Here is an 18,037-nt window from a genome sequence, read left to right on the forward strand (position 1 = left end):
GTCCTAGAGGTGCCAGTGACCTTCAAGACCTCTGTCCCGCAGGAGAACTGACTCGTCCCTTGCAGAGGACCCATCTGTGGAAGCCTGCTGCACCGAGAGCCTGGCCTTCAACACAGGGCTCTGGGAGACTGTGCGGGCAGCTTGACACGAGCCAGGGTTATTTTGGAAGAGAGAACCTCAACTGAGAAAATGTCCCCACCAGATTTGCCTGTGGTACTTTTTCTTGGTGGATGATTGAGGGGGGAGGACACAGCCGACTGTGGGCAGTGCCACCCCTGTGCTGGTGGTCCTGGGTGCTAAAAGAAAGCAGGCTGAGCAAGCCATGGGGAGCAAGCCAGTAAGCCACACTCCGTATCACTTCCTGCTTTCTAGTTCCTGGCCTGCTTCAGTTCCTGCCTTGATATCCCTTGGTGACAGACTATTGCCTGAGAACTGTAAAATGAACACCTGCTTCTCCCCAAGTTGCTGTGGTCACAGTGTTTACTCACAGCAACAGAAACCTGAAAGCAGAGACTCCCACAGCCCCTTTCCCACCAGTACTTCAGAGCTCACCTCACAGGGAACCCAGTCCTCCACTCCAATCAAAGTCTCAGGCCTTACTTTGGGGAAACCCAAGTGCATGGGATCTTTGGATCTCTGCCATACGCCGGGGAAGCTGAACACCACAGCAGTGTATCATCTCTGGTTCTGGAGTCGGGAAGCCGAAGTCGAAGTGCTCCCCAGACTCAAGAGCAGAGCCCTTGCCTTCTACCCGGCGATTAGAAGCTTCCCAGCCTGTGGTGCCCCTCCCCTTGACCTGTCCGGTGGGTGCAGAGTAGCTGTGGAGGGAGTCAGAGGACACAGGCCCTGTCCACTAAGAAACTGGTTGAGCAAAGTGGATCCCTCGAGGTGGCCAAGGGGGACAAAAGCTTGATGGAGAAGGGTGGACAGAGGCAGGATGGGAGGGCGGCTCAAGACCCTAGGACTCTTTAGGACTCTGCTGGAGGAGGAGGCTGTACTGGTCACTTAAAAAAAATATGATGCTTATTTATTTTGTGTCTGCATTCGGGTAACAATGTGTGAGTGTGTGTGTGTGTGTGTGTGTGTGTGTGTGTGTGTGTGTGTGTTCAGAGGACAAGTGCAGGGGTCAGTTCTCTCCTTCCACCATGTGGGATCCAGGGATCAAACCCAGGTCCTTAGGCTTGGCGGCAAGTGCCTTTGTCGGCTGAGCCAACTCACCAGCCCCTTACTGGTCACCTGTGCGGTGCTGTGACAGAATTTCTGAGAGAGAAACTTAAAGGAAGAGAGATTACTTCTGGAGGCTGGAGATATGACTTAGTTGGCAAAGTGCTTGCCTGGGTGCTCAGGCCCTGGGTTCCATCCTCAGCACTGTATACATTGGACACAGTGGTACTTACCTATAAACCCAGCATTTAGGGTGTGTGAGCAGGAGATCTGAAACTCAAGGTCATCTGCTGCATGGTGATATGAGTTTGAAGTCAGCCTGGGCTACAATGAGACCCTGCCTTAATTTATTTATTTTTATTTATTTATTTATTAAATTTTATTTATTTATTTATTTTTGCTAGATAGGGTTTTTCTGTGTAGCCCAAGCTGTCCTGGAACTCACTCTATAGACCAGGCTGGCCTTCAACTCAGAGATCTGCCTGTCTCTGCTGCCTGAGTGCTGCGACTAACGGTGTGTGCTTCCACTGCCTGGTGCCTTAAACTATTTCACTGGTTCTTTTCAAGCCACCAGGGAAGGCTGGTGAGAGAGCACACCAGAAGACAGAAAGGCACCAGGGCCAGGAACAAGGTTTGACCTTCAAAGGATTGATCTGGTTCTGCCATCTACGTCCCACCTCCTAAAGAGTCTACTGACTTCCAAAATACTGCCAGCAGGATGGGGGCAGGTGCCGGAGCATGAGTCCATGAGGACGTTTGGGACCCAAACAACGAGAGCAATGTATTAGTTCACCACGGCAGCTACAGCAGACTCTAAACTAGGGTGGCTCGAACTGGGGATGGGGAGATGGCTGATGCAAAGGCGCTGCACTCAGGGCAGGGTCGGGACCCCGCACCGCACTGAGCACAGCGGCTGGGGTCTGTAACCCAGCACTGTGGTGGTGGGAAACAGGAGGGTTTCAGGGGCCTAGCTGCCTAGTTTGTCCCTGGGTCTCGTGTGTTTATCTCCCACCCTCTTTTCTCACAGGGACACTTGTCAGTGGATTGGGGCAGGTCTCAATCCACCGAGACACCACGTGGAGATTCTTAATTATGCCTTCAAAAATGCTCACACTCGCTAGTTCTAGGATATAAGACTGTCTTGAAGGGAAGCTAACGTTTACCCCATGGCAGGGAGAAAGCGGGAGCGAAAGGATGGAGGGAAGTACTGTCTTCTGAGTCTGTCCGCTTTTCTCTCAGTTTCTGAGTTGAATCACCCAACCCTCCATGGTCATGGTATTACAAGGTGGGCGGTGAGGACATTTAGACACCTCCCGAGTGGGACTGTGACCTTATGTAGAAGGCAGAGTCCTAGGACCTGTAGAGCAAAGATGCCTCATGTCTCTATAAAAACAGGCTGGCACCATGAACTTGGATTTTCAGACTTCAGACTTGCAAACAATATCTGCTGTGTGGAAATAACCTGATTTATAATATCCTGGGATTTTACTTTTTTGAGACATAGCTCAGGCTGGCTGGGAACTCGCTATATAGACAAGGATGACCTTGAACTCCTAATCCTTTTGCCTCTGCCTCCAGAATGCTGGGATTACATGGGTTACTACTCATCCTCACTACATCCCACACTTCCATCACAAGCTCCCCAGTAAGAAAGACATAGTTTGATGGACTTTCAATATTATTTAGTTACGTATTATAACTGTATGGGGAGTGCAGGCATGCCACAGTCCTTCATGTGGAGACGGACAGCTTCTGAGGGTCCCACAGCAGATGCCTTTTACCTGCTGAGCCATCACACCAGTCCAGTTGAGTTGGCTTTTGTTTCCTCCCGGAGACAGGTTTTCCCTGTGCAGCCCTAGCTGTCCTGAAACTCACTCTGTAGACCAGGCTGGCCTCGAACTCACAGAGATCCGCCTGCCTCCCAAGTGCTGGGATTAAAGGTGTGCACCACCACTGCCAAGTTTAGTTTAGTGCACTTCTGTCTAGAGCAGCAGCAGCTGAGCTGGGATACAAGCCAAGACCTTGTACATGCTAGGAAAGTGCTCACTAATGAGCTGGTCCTTATTTTTAAAATTGTTTTGGTGTGTGATGTGTTCTTGTGTGCATGTCATGTATGCATGTGTGTGCACATGTATATGTACATGTATGCAGAGGTCTACCTCAATATTTCACCTATTTGTTTAGGTTTATGTGTATGATAGTGTGTGTGTGTGTGTGTGTGTGTGTGTGTGTGTGTGTGTGTGTGTATCTGAGAGAGAGAGCCTGTGGGGACACATGTACCATAATGTGAGAATGGAGGTCAAAGTGCACTGTGGAGTCAGCTCTCTCCACTGTCTGGATCCCAGGGACTGAGCCCAAAAGCTGTCAGACTTGGCAGCAGGTGACTTTACCCTGTGAACCATATCACCAGCCCTACACCTTGCTTTCGGGGACAGGGTTTGTCCCTGAAACTGAAGCTCCCTGATTGGGTTAGACTGGCTGTCACTAGTTCCAGGGATCCTCGGGTTTCCAACTCCCCAGCGCCCGGTGTTAAGAGACACATGCCACCAGGCCTGACTTTCATGGCCATGCTGGGGGTCCAAACTCAGCCTCCTTGAGCTAAGGTAGCAAACACCGAGCTATCTCCTCAGACAAAGCATTTCTTCACTCCTTTAGAGACAGGACCTGGTTATGCAGTCCATAGGATGCTGACCACCCCCAGCACGAGTTCTTTGTCAACATTGCTGTCTTCAGTTTCTAGAATGTGCATCTAGGAAGGGCAAAGCTTTAGGAGACTGACTGTATTGCTCGTGCCTAGCTCAGGCACTAACTACCCTTAGTGCTCACTACACGGATTCTGTTCTCTCACAGAAGCCCTCCATTCCAGGTGGAATGGCTTCCACGGGGCTATGAGCAGCGATACTTAAATAGAGAGGCTGACTGGAGGGGCCGAGGGTGTGGCTCAGTTGGTGGAGTGCTTGCCTGGTATGCACAAAGCACCCAGTTGGATCCCAGCACCTCATAAACCAGATGTGATGATACACGCCTGTGATTCCAGCATTCAAGATGCGGAGGCCGGAGGACCAGAAGTTCAAGGTCATCGTCAACTGTGTAGTTGTAAACCAATCTGGACCACACAAGGTCCTGTGGCAAAAATAAATAGGTTCCCTACTACGGAAAAAGGAGGGTAGGTGTGGTGGGACACACATTTAAGTCTCATCTCTCTGGATGCAGAGGCAGAGGCAGGTGGGGATCTCTGTGACTTTAAGACCAGTCTGGTCTAAACAGCAATTCTAAGCTAGTTAGGGTTACTTGGTAAGGCCCTGTTTAAAATAAAATTAAACAAATAAAAAATTAGGGTCAGCAAAATGGCTGAGCAGATGAAGACACTTGCTACAAATCCTGACCATCTGAGTTCTGAGTTCAAGCCCCAGAACCCACACTTCAAAAGGCGATTTCAAATTAAAAATAAATAAACACATAAATAAATGAAAGAAAGGTCAGTTGGGATCCCAATAAGATGAGGATGCTCTGGAATGTTCTTTGGGGTGACAGGGCCAGTATGTATACACACACAGTCTCTCTGTCTCCGTCTCTGTCTCTCTCAGTGGCCCCTATCTCCAGTATGTCCATGGAGTATTTTCCCTCCTCAGGACATAAAATGAGCCATTATTAACACATCCTAGTGAGCAGGCAGCAGAGTCATTTGCTGGAATCTATGTTATTTGTCCCCTTGGCCTAGAAGAGGTGGCAGGCAAGGCGGGTATGAGCAGTGACAATCTCATTCCATTGCAGGAAGAACAGATGGAGACATTGCTCCTCTCTCGCCCACTTTTCAGGCTCAGAGTGAGGAACGGCTGTCAGCCACCGATCCCTCCTAGCCATGCAAGGGTGGTGAGTCTGAAAAGGAGACCTAGTGGAGCCTGTGGGACTGAGCCTGCCTTCCTGCCCACAAGCTGCATGCCCAGGGCCTCTGCGACGGGCGGATCGGATGCCTTTCCGGTCGTGTTTTAATTTTCCCTTTTTCCTTTTATTCTCTCCCACACGCACTCACACGCACCTGAACGTCTAGAACATATGTGTGGCTCTGTAGCAGGAGGAAGGGAAACGGGGAGGAGGTGGTGATGGGAACAGTGTTTTTTGAGACATGGAGTGTCATGTATTCCAGGTTTCGAACTCATACAGGCCTGTGGACACCCTTCAGCTTCTGGACCTGTCAGTGCGGGAGCTGTGGCTTCGTGCCCCCGCAGCCAGACCTGACAGGAGACCACGATCAAAGCACGCGTTGATGAAAATGCTACAATAAAACCCATGGGATAATGAATACAAAATAATAAAAGGGGGGCTGGAGAGATGGCTCAGTGGTTAGAGCACTGGCTGCTCTTTCAGAGGACCCAGGTTTAAGTCCCAGCACCCACATGGCAGCTCACAACTGTCTGTAACTCCAGTTCCAAGAGATCCAACATGCTCACACAGACACATGCAGGCAAAACACCAATGTATAAGAAATAAAAATAAGTAAATAAAAAGATATTTTTAATTAAAAAATAAAATAAAATGATCTGAGCAGTGGTGGCGCCCTCGGGAGGCAGAGGCAGGCGATCTCTGAGTTTGAAGCCAGCCTGGTCTACAGAGCGAGATCCAGGACAGCCAGGGCTGTTGTACAGAGGAACTCTGTCTTGAAAAACAACAACAAAACAATGAAATCAAACAAACAAACCAAAAAGAAAGAAACATTAAAAGAAGAGAGGCTGCCTCAGCCTTTATTAGATGGTGTTCCTGTGGCAGGAGAAGCTGAGGCAAATCGGAGACAAAAAAAAGGGGGGGGAAGGCCTTTCTCTTAGAGCGGCTGCGGGTCAGAGGCAGCTCAAGCTGCTGACTGGAAGGGAAATGGCCGCATCTCAGCCGGCCTGAGTCTGCAGTGCTGAGGTAGAGCGGGTCTAGGGAGGCTTTCCAGAGCCCGGAAGCTTGGGGCTGGCAGATGGCGGCCACTTTGCCTGCAAAAGGAAAAGTCAGCCACGTCAAAAGACCTTAGCCAAGTTCCCTACCCACTGAGTGATAGACACCTGCAGCCCCTCTCTGGAGGATTCTAGACGAGGGCTCTACCACCGAACCATGTCCCATCCCCTCAGTGGTAGACTCTGTACTGCCTTTCTACCAATGAGATATGTCCCACGCCACTGGTAGACTCTAGGCCTGAGTTCAGTTGGTGATGTGCAGGACAGGTCTGTAACCTTCTATGTGTGCTTGTGTGCATGTGTTCATGTGGGGGCAGAGGTAGTTACAGTATGTCATTGTCCTCAATTGCTGTCCACCTTATTTAACCTAATTAAAATATTTATTATAGCCGGGCAGTGGTGGTCACACACCTTTAATCCCAGCACTTGGGAGGCAGAGGCAGGAGGATCTCTGTCAGTTCGAGGCCAGCCTGGTCTACAGAGTGAGATCCAGGACAGGCTCAAAGCTACACAGAGAAACCCTGTCTCGAAAAACCAATATATATATATTTATTTATTACATGTTTGTGTGTGTTTGTGCACACGCACATGAGAGTGCCTGACCCACATCTGTGGGGTCAGAGGGCAACTTCTCCAGTCAGTGCTAGTCTTCCACCACGTAACCTCTGGTCTCGAACCAGAGGTCGTCAGGCTTCCACAGGAAGTACCTATACCTGCTGAGCCATCTGCCGACACTCCACTCTAATTTCTGAGACAGGCACCCTTATTAAACCTGGAGCTCACCCATTAGGCGAGGCTGGCTAGCCAGTTAACCCCAAGTAGTCTCCTGTCCCTGCTCCCTACACCTGGGGTTACAGGAACACACTGCGGTCCAGCTTTTCATAGGTGCAGGCATCAGACTCAGGTCCTCATGATTATATGACAAATACTTTAACAACTAGGCCATTTCCTCAGTCCCTTTAATTTTTTTTTTAAACCAATCACCACCATCTACTTCAGGATAGAAACCATTCAAAAACCCCAGAAGTCTGTGTTGCAGGAAGTGCTTTATACAAAGTCTCACTCTCCAAAGACTCTCCTCTGAGAGTCTTTTTGCCTCCACCCCTGAAAGACCCTTGTCAAAACTAGGAGTATGCTGCTGGCATCTAGCAGGTGGCAACCAAGGATGCTGCTTCTGCCCCAGAGTGCCCCGGGCCAGTGTCTAGACCTATCAGCCATAAACATCCACAGTGCTGCATTTGGGAAACCCGAGGCCTGCACAATCTCTGGATTGCTTCTGCCTGTCCTTAAATGTCACAGGAGAGGGTTATACAATGTCTGCTCTTTGTCCCGCTATGAATTAGCCCCTTGGTGGAACTGTTGAGTGATAACATTTTCACTCAGTGGATCGGAGGCTGGGGAGTGCTAACTGCAGACTGGATCTGGAACGCCCCCCAAGCCCCATGCTAAGCTCGGTCCCACATTTCAGCTTTAACTAGTTATTTTGTTGTAACTGTGAGAAAGCTCCTGAGAGAACAACCCAGGGGAGGAAAGATTTATTTGGCTCACGGTTTCAGAAGGCTCCCCCCATGTTTGCTCAGCTGTGTGTTCCCAGGCACCTTGGCATGACAGCCTGAGGCAGAGCTGCTGGAATCACAGCAGATAGGAAGCAGGAGAAAAAAGAAAAGAAAAGAGAAGAAAAAAGAAGAGAAGAAAAGAAAGGGGGTCTGGGGATTTGGCAGAACTTTGAAAGACAATTCCTCAGTGATTTAATTTTTCAAGCTAGACCTCACCTCCCAAAGTTTCCAGAACCTTCCAATGCAGTGCCCCCAGGTGGATAGCCACTTACAATGCACGAGCAGGCAGGAGTGAGTTCATATTCAAAGTCTCACGGAACTACAGGCAGATGGTAGGGTGTTTAAGAAACGAGGGCTCAGCTGGTGATGGCACACCTTTAATCCCAGCACTCAGGAGGCAGAGGCAGGCGGATCTCTATGAGTTCGAGTCCAGCTTAGTCTACAAAGCTAGTTCTAGGACAGCCAAGGCTACACAGAGAAACCCTGTCTCAAAAAACCAAACCAAACCAAAAACAAAACAAAAAAAACCCCAAGAGGGCCGGTGGGGAGCTACAGTTATCAGGAGAGTGTCCTCACGTCTCTGCCCTGGCATGACTAGCTTTGTACCATCACATGTCCCACGGCTTTGCCCCAAAGCAACATGGTTAATAGGTTGTGGGCCAGAACCTCCTACATAAATCTGTCTGTCTGTAGGTCCGACACTGGCTGTGGTAACAAGAAGAAAGCACACACACAGCCACCCTAAATTCTGGGTTCTTTTGCAGAATGCAATCTTTCAACAGAGTGGTGCCCACCGTCCTAGCATCGGGCTGCAGTGACTGGGCTTCAAAGGGAGGTGTGGCTTCAGTGTGCCCTCCTTCCCCACTGCCTCAGTCTGGTCCTGTTCATTCCTGGGTCAGTACTGGCTTTCTAACTCCTTCAGTGGGCCTGGACACGATTAGGAATCACCTATTTCCTACAGCCACCTCCTCCATCGACCTCTCTCTGCCCTCCTGCCTCTCTTCCTCACACACAGGGCCTCTTCAGTCCTATTAGGCCCTTGCATACTGCCTCAGACCTCACCACTCCTTGTCGCCTATTACAGCCTGGATCTGCCTATACCTTCCTTGGCCGCAGCACCCTCAGACCTCTACAGTGGGATTCTTCTCTTCCAAAACCAGAAGAGCTCTCTATCTTCAGCCCCAGCCTCCCCATCACTCACCCTAGCCTGAGATAGCCTCGGAACCCTGTCCAAGTCTCCATCTGACTTCCACCTTTGCCTTGGCTCCCCGTGGCTCACCAGTGTTTTCTATCACCAGTGAACACACACACACACACACACACACACACACACACACACACACACACACAAAATCAGGTAATCTTCATCACCTTCGCCGGGTCTGCTCACCACCCTATGGCTCTGCACCCTGTCATCTACCTCAGCTGGCCACAGGCCCCACCCAAATCACCCCCAGGAAAGCATTCAAGGTCACCCCTCCAGGACCCTTCTTCCTTCTCACCTGCTCCCCTGTCTTTTGATTCCTACTCTGAAGTATGTCCCGGTGGCATCCTCCAGCCTCCCTTCTACTCCCGCAACCCGTAGCCCCTGCAACACCGAGCGGCCTTTCTCCTTCCTCACCCCACGCCCCACTTTCCACTTTCCGCAGCCCCCATCTCAGACAAGCTCTGCGGTCTCCTTCAGTCGGAACCCCCCCCTCATACCTCAGTCTGCCCGTTTCCAGGCCCTGGAGCCGGCTGTCTCCCGCACACCTGGGGAGAAGGGCCGCAGCTCACCTGGTGGCCGCAGAGCAGTATGGCAGTGGCCCCTAGTGGTCGGGGAAGGAAGCCCGGACCAACTGGGTTCCGGTGAAAGCCTCAACCTTTCTCCATTTAACTCAGTCTGCGCTCTTACCTACTGCTCAGACTGGAGCCACAGCGCTCGGCAGCCTCCTGGACTCTTGCTTACTCCCTTACCTCCTCATAAAGGCCTACTACTTGCCTGGAACAGTTCTGGACTGTGGGCTTATAGTCATGGACATGACATAAACATGCCCCGCCTACAGGTATCCATCAGAAGACACAAATCAAAGAAAACAAAAGCACAAAGGGACTGCAGATGTGGCTCAGTCGATGGAAGGCCTATACAGCCTGCATTAGGCCTAGGTTCAATACCCAGCATCGTATAAGACCTTGTGTGGTGCAGCCTACCTGTGATCCCAGCCCTCCTGCTTGGGAGTCAGAGACAGGAGTTCAAGGTCATTCTAAACTATTCAGAGTGTCAGAAAGAAAAGAAGTGAAGACCGCCTGCTAGCACAGCTCTGAGCACCGACCTCCGGACTCCAGTCACCCGTGGCTTTGGCTCACCACAGACTCCAACTGTGCCCGTGCCCGCTGTTGCAGAGTTCACACGCACCCACTATAAGAAAAGCTGCTGTACCTGCTGCCCGCAGGCCTGCATCTGCAGAAGCGCACCTGCTGGGGACACAGCCCTACAACCATGTGTAAATAGAGGCTGTGTACACACCTGGACTGTTTTTTTATAATCCCTGATCCATTCTTTGCACCTTTTTTTTCACGATATAAACTGATAGTAAAGTCGTTGACTCAAGTAATGACAACAAAAAAGTTGTCTGGGACTAAATGCCTGAGATAAGTCAATTTATAAAGAGGAAAGGTTATTCACTTATTTATTTTTATAGTGATGGGGATAGAACCTGGTGTGTGGCAGGCAGGCACTCTACTGACTGTCCTGCACATCAACCCCAGAGTCACACGTCTCTTGGTGCACAGATTTGGAGGTCTCCTCCATAATGATGTGGTCTGTGGTGAGGCAGCACATCTTTCTCGGCAGGAGCAGTGGGGGACCACACCATTCACTTCCTGCTCAGGAGGTAAAGGGGAGACAGGAGGAGAGCCTTGCCGCAGTTCCCTTCAATGTCTGTTGTGGGATATTTGTACACTGTGTAAAGATATATTTCTGTGATTGGTTTAATAAAGAACTAAACGGCCAATAGCTAGGCAGGAAGTATAGGTGGGACTTTCCAGGCAGAGAGAGGAAGTAGGAGGAGACAGTTGAGGTGCAGAGGAAACGCCAGGAGAGACACAAGATGGAAGAGAGGTAATGCCATGTGATAGAATGTAGATTAATATAAATGGGTTAATTTAAGTTATAAGAGCTAGTTAGGAACAAGCCTAAGATGAAGCCAAGCTTTCATAACTGATAAGAAGTCTCCGTGTCGTTACTTGTGAACTAGCGGCCCAAAGGAAAGTCCAACTACAAATGTGATCCTTAGTGTGGTGGTTTGAATGAGAGCACTTGGTCTTGAACAGTGGAACTGTTTGGGAAGGATTAGGAGGTGTGGCCTTGTTCGAGGAGGTGTGTCACTGGGGCAAAGTCCATACCATTCCCAGCTAGCTCTCTCTGCCTTGTGCTTGTGTCTCAGATGTGAGCTCTCAGCTACTGCTCCAGCCCATGCCCGTCTGCTGCCACGCTCCCCACCACACCGGTCATGATCTCTAACCCTCTTTTGTAAATTGCCTTGGATGTGATGTCTGATTACAGTAATAGAGAAGTAACGAAGACACCTTGTGACTCAAAGACCTCTAGCAAAGCTTCATCTCCTAAAGAGGTACAGGGACCAAGATTTCACACAGGTGCCTGTGGAGGACACACAGCAGACAAGAACACTCTAAGGTGGAAAATGCTCTGGAGAAGGGCAGGAATGCGAAGGATGGGATGCTAGGTGCTGTGGAGGTGCAAAGGTTAAGGGTACCATTGACTCCGTCTATAGCATATCCTGAACCCTACCACCCCCCTACATACTGTGCCAGCCTTACTCACCAACCTCTTACCCGATGACCACCTTATCACTCTCCCCATCTCTCTCAAGTCACCCCTATAACTTTTTAAATTTGCAGTGTGTGTGTGTGTGTGTGTGTGTGTGTGTGTGTGTGTGTGTAGTTCAGAGGACAATGTGGACATTGGTTTTCTCCTTCTTCTGTGTGGGTCCCAGGAATCGAACTCAGGTCATCATGTTTGGCAGCAAGCACCTGTACTTGCTGAGCCATCTTGCTGTCCCACTCCTATAACTGTTTAAAACTGGAGCTAACATATCATTATGTTTTTAAAAGTAAGTGCTAACCACTCCCGAATCAACAACCCAGAGTTTGGGACCTGAGTCTAGGTCCAAGATGTTTCTACCAACCTCTCCCCAAATGAAGACCCTGCCTATTAGCTTCCACTCTCTCTCCCTTCCCCGTTCTCTGGCCACCACCCATCTGTCTCCATCTTTGAACATTTTGCAACAATGGAATCATGTACTGTAATACTACATGGTTTCAAACTCATGGCGTTTCTCCTGCCTCAACCTCCAGAGTGCTGAGGTGACATGTGCCATCTCACCCAGCTTGACTCTGATCCTGCAATCGCTCTCTGTTGTGGAGCCTCCGCAGCCCTTCTTGTCTTAAAGTGTAGGTCACCTGTGCTGTGCCCCAGGGCTGACTTGCTGTTGCTGCTTGCTAGTCAGTGGATCAGATGGAAATCTTGAGTCTAACCTCCAAGTGTCCCTTCTGCACCTTCCCCATCTTTCCCGAGCTCAGCCGCACTCCAATGTACTCTATCCTCTATTTCCAAGTCATCTGCTCCATTTTCCTTGCTGTTCTGGGGATGGGACCATTTCAACAGATAGGGCCACGGCAAGTGCCCTACCCCAAGTGCCCTACCCAGCCTCCCTGGGAGAGTCAATGCCAGCATACTCTAATACCGACTTAGATTCCTAGCCCCTCACCGAGGGATTTTAGGCAGGTGCTCTATACCCCAGCCCCTCAGAACTCCCTCCCATTTCCATTGCCACCTTCCGGGTTCCACTATCAGCATGGAGCCTGGACCATCGGAGTAGTTTCTGCAGTCTCTGGCATCTGCTCTTAGTCCCATACCCTCCCCCGCCCCCCGACAGTGGCCAGAAGGACCTGCGGACACCTCAGTCTGTTGCCACCCTACCTTTCCTCTCTCAACAACTTCCCATAGTTCCCAGCGCACAGCTCACTAAAGCAGCACAATACCCATTACCTCCTCCCTCTTACCCCACCCCCTCCCTTTCTCTCATCTGTTCAATGCCCCTGCCTCAGGTCCCGGGAAAAGACTGTTAGCTCTGCCTGGAGTGACTTTCCTCATATCTTTGTTCAAACCCCATCTTCTCAGAGAGAGCTTCAGGGACCTCCTCTAACTAAAGATTCTAGCACTGGGGATATGGGAGGGTGTTTGTCTCCTGAAGCCTCAGATCCCACTCCGGCACCGCGAAACCTGCCACCTCTTTGGTGTCCGCTTTCTGTCCTTTCCTGGGTGGCACCTTTATTCTTGCATCGTTTATCTTTTATGCCTTTGCAGGACCTTGTGTCTGTTTCACCAGTTAGAACGTCAGCCCAGAGGACAGACACTTTGTTCACCGCCAATGAACTACCTGAGTTCTGGGGTTAAAGATGTGTCCACAATTGCCCAGCACTCTGTGAGGTCTTTATCATGCTATTCACTGGTGTGGTATGGGATGGAGCTCAGAAATTGCTCAAGGGACCCGGTATAGGGAGCTCCCAGGGGCTGAGGAGCGCACCCGGCTCTCATGACAGGCCCACTCACTCTAGCAGGTGCAGCAACCCCACCCCCACCACTGGAAGGTGGCCGGCCTGAGACAAGCAAATGGGAGCGCTGGGGACAAGAGTTCACTGAGCCTGTAGGCGCCACATGATGACCCAAGGACGGTACCATTATGCCTAGGACTGAGGTGTCTAACGTGCTAGACGTTCAGAATATGGGATCCTAAAGATGCTGGAAAATATAGGGTACCTTCATGTTGGAACACTCTGGACATAGATGCCCTCTAGAACATGGTGCTCAAAGATGAAGTGTTGTGCCTTGTAAAACTCAGAGGTACCCAAGACCAAGGACAGCTTGTGCATAAGAACCCAATGGGACTAGATGTACAGAATGTAGTGTCAAGGAACGAACCACGTGGTCACGCTACATAGAGTCCCGAAGCGAAAGGCAGGATGTTAGAAGAGAAGTGCGCTGTGTCAGGGCCTTGGGTATCTCTGAAGAAGTTAGGGGTTAGTGGCGCCCGCAGGGGCGAGTCTGCGCGCGCGCAGAAGCTTTGGTTCCCGGAGCCCGGCTGCAAGCGCAGCCTCCATTGCGACTGCGCAGGCAGAGAGTCGGGGTGTGGGGGTGACTCTTCGCGTTCACAGCCTCCTTGCATCCTTTGCCTTGTGAGCCCTCTGCCCAAGAACCCAAGAGCCACGCATAGGAAGGAGGCTGGCAAGCCAATCCGGCCGCCACCAGGGGCGCACCACTGATCACCAGCTTTGGGGGAGAGAAGGGACCCGGAAAGCTGGAGGGGGAAGGGACAGCCTGCCAGGGTTTTTCCAAACTGAGCCTCAAAAAAATACGCCACGACTTTTCCTCATAAGGGAGAGTGCTAGTTCAAAATACCTCCTGGATTGCTTTGCAGTAGAGATGGGTGGGCTGCTGGAGGAAACGGGAAGCTAGTAGCAGCTGAAGGACTCCTCTCCCCTCGGGCTGGAGGTGGAACCCAGGGCCTGACACATGCTGAGCAACCACAGCTAGGCCACTGAACACTAGCCCCAGTGCCACACACACACACACATACACACACACCGCGCAGATGTGAGAACAGCAAGCTTTTCAGGGGTTCATTGGCATGTCAAAGTGGGAACCTGAGGCACAGAGAGATGCTGGGACCCTCCTCTCCAACCATCACCATCCGTCAGTCACATCTTTCTGAACTCAAGATGTGTCTCTGGTTCCCTGGATTCAGTTCCCAGGGCCTGGTCACTTAGGCTCATGGCTGATGGTCCTGAAGCATGGAGTCTTGGGGCGGGACACAGCACCCCACCTAAGTACTCCTACTTGAAGTTTGGGGACCACAGATTTTAGGTTTTGAAGAGCCAAGCACCCCTAGTCCTGGAGGAAAGGTGTGTTTTTAAAGAAGTAGGATCGAGAATTACACGGTGGCCCCGACTTCTACCCAGCCCTTGACATCCACTGTTGTTGTGTCCTCCACTGGCTCTGCCACCAGCACGTGCTGCTTAGAATGGATTTTTTGGAAGCCAGGTTAAGGGCCTACCATATGCATTCAGGCTTTCGTAGATAATCTTTGTTCCTATTCAAGACCCACCCAAGTTCTGTGTAGTGACCGCTTCAATCCCGTCTACTTTCAAAGCCTTTTCTGACGTTCATCCACTCAGCAGACAGCTTGGTCAGCAATGCATCGCCTCCTTGGACACAGAGATGGACTTTTATCCCCTGCTCTAACCCCAACACGTCCCTTTCTCTAAAAAAATCCACATCAGAGTTTATCTGCCCTCCTAAGGCTTCAGAGTGCTAAAATTCAGCCGGACTTTGAACTCAAATAAGCTACCTGATTCGATATTTAGGCTGCATTTGGGTGCACTCCATTCCCCAAGTATCCAAGCCCGGGCTTTGCTCCTCCCCAGCCATCAATCTTAAGAGTTGCACCCATCTTTCGTAAAACGGATTCTCAGCGCGGCAGCTTCCAAGCTTTGCTCTTAGCTCTCAGGACTCCCCCTTCCCCAGCCCCCACTCTGCACTGACTTGCCTATACTGCCGAAGTGCCGGGTTTTGGCACAAGGCCCGGTTTTATAGCCCCCACTGTGGGTCTTGGCAATGATAGCTTTGGCTCCAGGGATTTGGCCAGGTCGACGGCCTTCCCCATCCTAAGAGGGAATCCGAGGCTTCATCTGCAGCCGGGGCCTGAACGCAGCCTCTGGCCTCACTCACTGAGTCCGACGTCTAGAATCCAAGCCCGGTCGGCTGCCCTACTTCTTCAGTCCATCAGCTGCAGTGTAGTTCTTTCGTTGTGAAAATCTGCACCGGGCTTTTGCTCCCGCCAGCAACCTAAAATTCAATTTTTTTTTTCTTCTTTACCCACCCCCTCCAAAGCCAGACGCTTGCGGCGTTTATAGATACTAACCTCTCCTCCGCTCCAGCAGCCTGGTCAGCTCCAGGCCCCTGTCCGGTTGCCAAGGCTCTCTTCTGCTGGGGTGGTGGGGTGCCTCATCCCATCCCGCCTACACTCCAGTCCTGGCTTTGCGTCCCTCCCTCGCTTTTTATTGTAGGTCTGGTCTCCCAGGGTAGCGGGATCCACACCACGTCCCCTTCCTGTAGCATCACCTAGGATCCAGAAACCGCTTTTACCGGCAGGCTCCGTGGCAGCCAGCGCGCGGGATCCCTCCATACCTCAGTCCAGCCCTCATTTTGCCCCTCCCTATCGCACGTCGCTGTCAGGATGATGGGGGACAGCCTACGCTGTTGTCAGTCACTAAGCAGCACCCCCTCCGACCCTCCTGCTAGCCCGGGTCGGAGAAACTCTGGTCCAGGTCTTGCTTGCTACCAATGCACAGGCTTGACGCATTACTCCGTCTCCCCGGGAAGAATCCGGCCCGAAATTTGCGTGCTTCGGGTGCATCTGGCCTTGTCGCAGCTCCCACAAGCGCCCCCCTCCCCGCCGTCCCTGCCCGCTCCGCCTAATCTGGGCCAGGTTTTGCGCAGTCCTTGCACAGCTCCCCATTTACCCTTCACCGGTTAGGCGCTCTCTGCACAGCACGGCTGTAGAATCCGTTCCGGTTCTTCCTGCCGCCCGTCGCACCCCACCACCCCTTGGCCCAACTAGGGGATCTAGCGCGTCGCCTCCCTCTGCCCACTTTTCCTTGGGGGAGGCGAGTGGAACTCCAGGCCGGGTTTCCGGGCCCGTCGCTGGGGAGCACGGGAGGGCTGCGGAGGCCAGTCCCGGCGTGCGGTCCAGGCCAGGTTTTCGTGCTTGCCCGCCGCCCCCCTCCCGGAGCCGGCGGGCCGGGGAGCGCCGAGAGCAGGCGGCTTGTCATTGCTGGTGCCCCGCGCCCGCTCGCTCCGCGCGTCCTGCGGTGCCCACGGGCCCGGCCCCGCGCCCCCTGCTCCGGCCACCGCGGGGGCGCGACGCCGCCGCGCCTGCCTCCAGCCGCGTAGCCCCGGCCCCCCGCGGGCAGCGCGAGCGGTCGGCGCGGGAGCAGTCGGCGCTGCGGCGCCCCCGCCCCGCCGTCTGCCGGAGACGCCCCGGCGGATGGGGCCGCGCGGGCCCGGGAGCGGCGCCGCCGGGCGGCGGGGGCCTGCGGGGCCGCCCGGGCTGCTGCGTTAACCCTTCGCCCGCTGCCGTCCGGGGGCGCTGGGAAGTCGCCTGGGCACACACGTGCCGCCTCCGTCGGGGCCTCGGAGCTGCGGGGGAGATGCGGGCAGCCGGCGCCGCCTCGGGGGGCTCCGCCTCGCCCCAGCCCCCCGAGCTCTGACGCCGCCCCCGCCCCTCCGCCTCCACGCCTCGCTCCCCGGGAGGGGCGCAGACCCGCGCGCCCGGGGCCGGGGCCGCCTCCGGAGCGCCGCGATCCGCCTTTTCTTTCCTCTCTCTCTTTTTTTTCCCCTTCTCCCCTTTTTCCCCCCTTTTAAATTTTGGTCGGTGGCGGCAGTGCTGGGCCCGAGGAAAGAAGGGACACGGAGGCCGCCCTCGCTCAGCCACCCCCTCCCCGCTTCCCCCTGGGCCGGGCTCCGGGAGATGTGCCGGGCGGGGGGCCCGGCTTCGCGGAGCCGCCGGAGGAGCGCGCACGGCCGACCCCGAAGCGCCGCTGGACAGGTGAGTGTGCGGGAGTCGCAGGCCACGCCGCACCTGGGCCAGGTGTGCGCGGCGAGCGGGGCGGGGGCGGCACCCTACCCCCGCCCGCCGGGGGCTCGGTGGGGGTGCGGACGGGCGGCCGCAGGGTGCCCTGCAGGGGGAGGGGACCGCGAGTGTGCCCGCGCGTGGCTGCGTGTGCCCGCGCGCGCGCCGGCCTTTGTGGGGAAGCGGCGCGGCGGTGCCTGCGTGTCCCCGGTGCGTGTGCGCGCGGGTGCTTGGCGCCCTGTTTGTGTAGGTGTCTGGGTGTGAGTGGAGAGGGTGCGTGTGCGCGCGGCGCGCGGGCCCCGGCTCCCCAGAGAAGCCATGTCGGGGGGCTGGCACCGCAGGATGCTGGGTTTAGGGTTGTTTTTCCCTGGGAGGCATGTAGCGGGGGGGATGGGGAGAGGGCTGTCTGGGTGTCGAGAGGGTTTCAGCCCGGAGGGGCGCCGTGGGCAGGACCGGGTGCAGGCGTGCGGTACCCGGTTCAGCACCGATGGAGGCTGTCGGGTTGGATCTACCGAAACGAGCTCTCCCCTCCTCCAGGTGTTCCTGAATAGAGCTGTGTGGTTCAGCTGTCATCGTCCCGTGTGAGGGTCCTGGGATGAAAGTCCAGTTCGTGTGTGTGTGTGTGTGTGTGGTGAGAGGGTCGTGTGTACTCTAGCAGTGGCCAGAAAATGCCCTCAAATGGCATCAC

The 18,037-nt window shown here is 53.4% G+C and overlaps 1 protein-coding gene across 1 annotated transcript; it reads right to left on the reverse strand.

Annotated features, from left to right (window-relative positions):
• Positions 1 to 5,875: 5,875 nt before the first annotated feature.
• LOC118583880 (translation initiation factor IF-2-like) lies at positions 5,876 to 17,922 on the reverse strand. The gene is made up of 7 exons (XM_036187626.1): positions 17,823 to 17,922; positions 17,520 to 17,716; positions 17,359 to 17,455; positions 17,189 to 17,317; positions 16,241 to 17,019; positions 15,640 to 15,839; positions 5,876 to 6,140 (listed from the first exon to the last, which is right to left on the reverse strand). The coding sequence occupies exons 1-5, from the start codon at positions 17,920 to 17,922 to the stop codon at positions 16,244 to 16,246; spliced, it is 1,299 nt and encodes a 432-aa protein (XP_036043519.1). The 3' UTR covers positions 5,876 to 6,140; positions 15,640 to 15,839; positions 16,241 to 16,243.
• Positions 17,923 to 18,037: the final 115 nt, after the last annotated feature.

The sequence above is a fragment of the Onychomys torridus genome, chromosome 5 (genome assembly GCF_903995425.1).
Source record: "Onychomys torridus chromosome 5, mOncTor1.1, whole genome shotgun sequence".
Taxonomy (NCBI): Eukaryota; Metazoa; Chordata; class Mammalia; order Rodentia; family Cricetidae; genus Onychomys; species Onychomys torridus.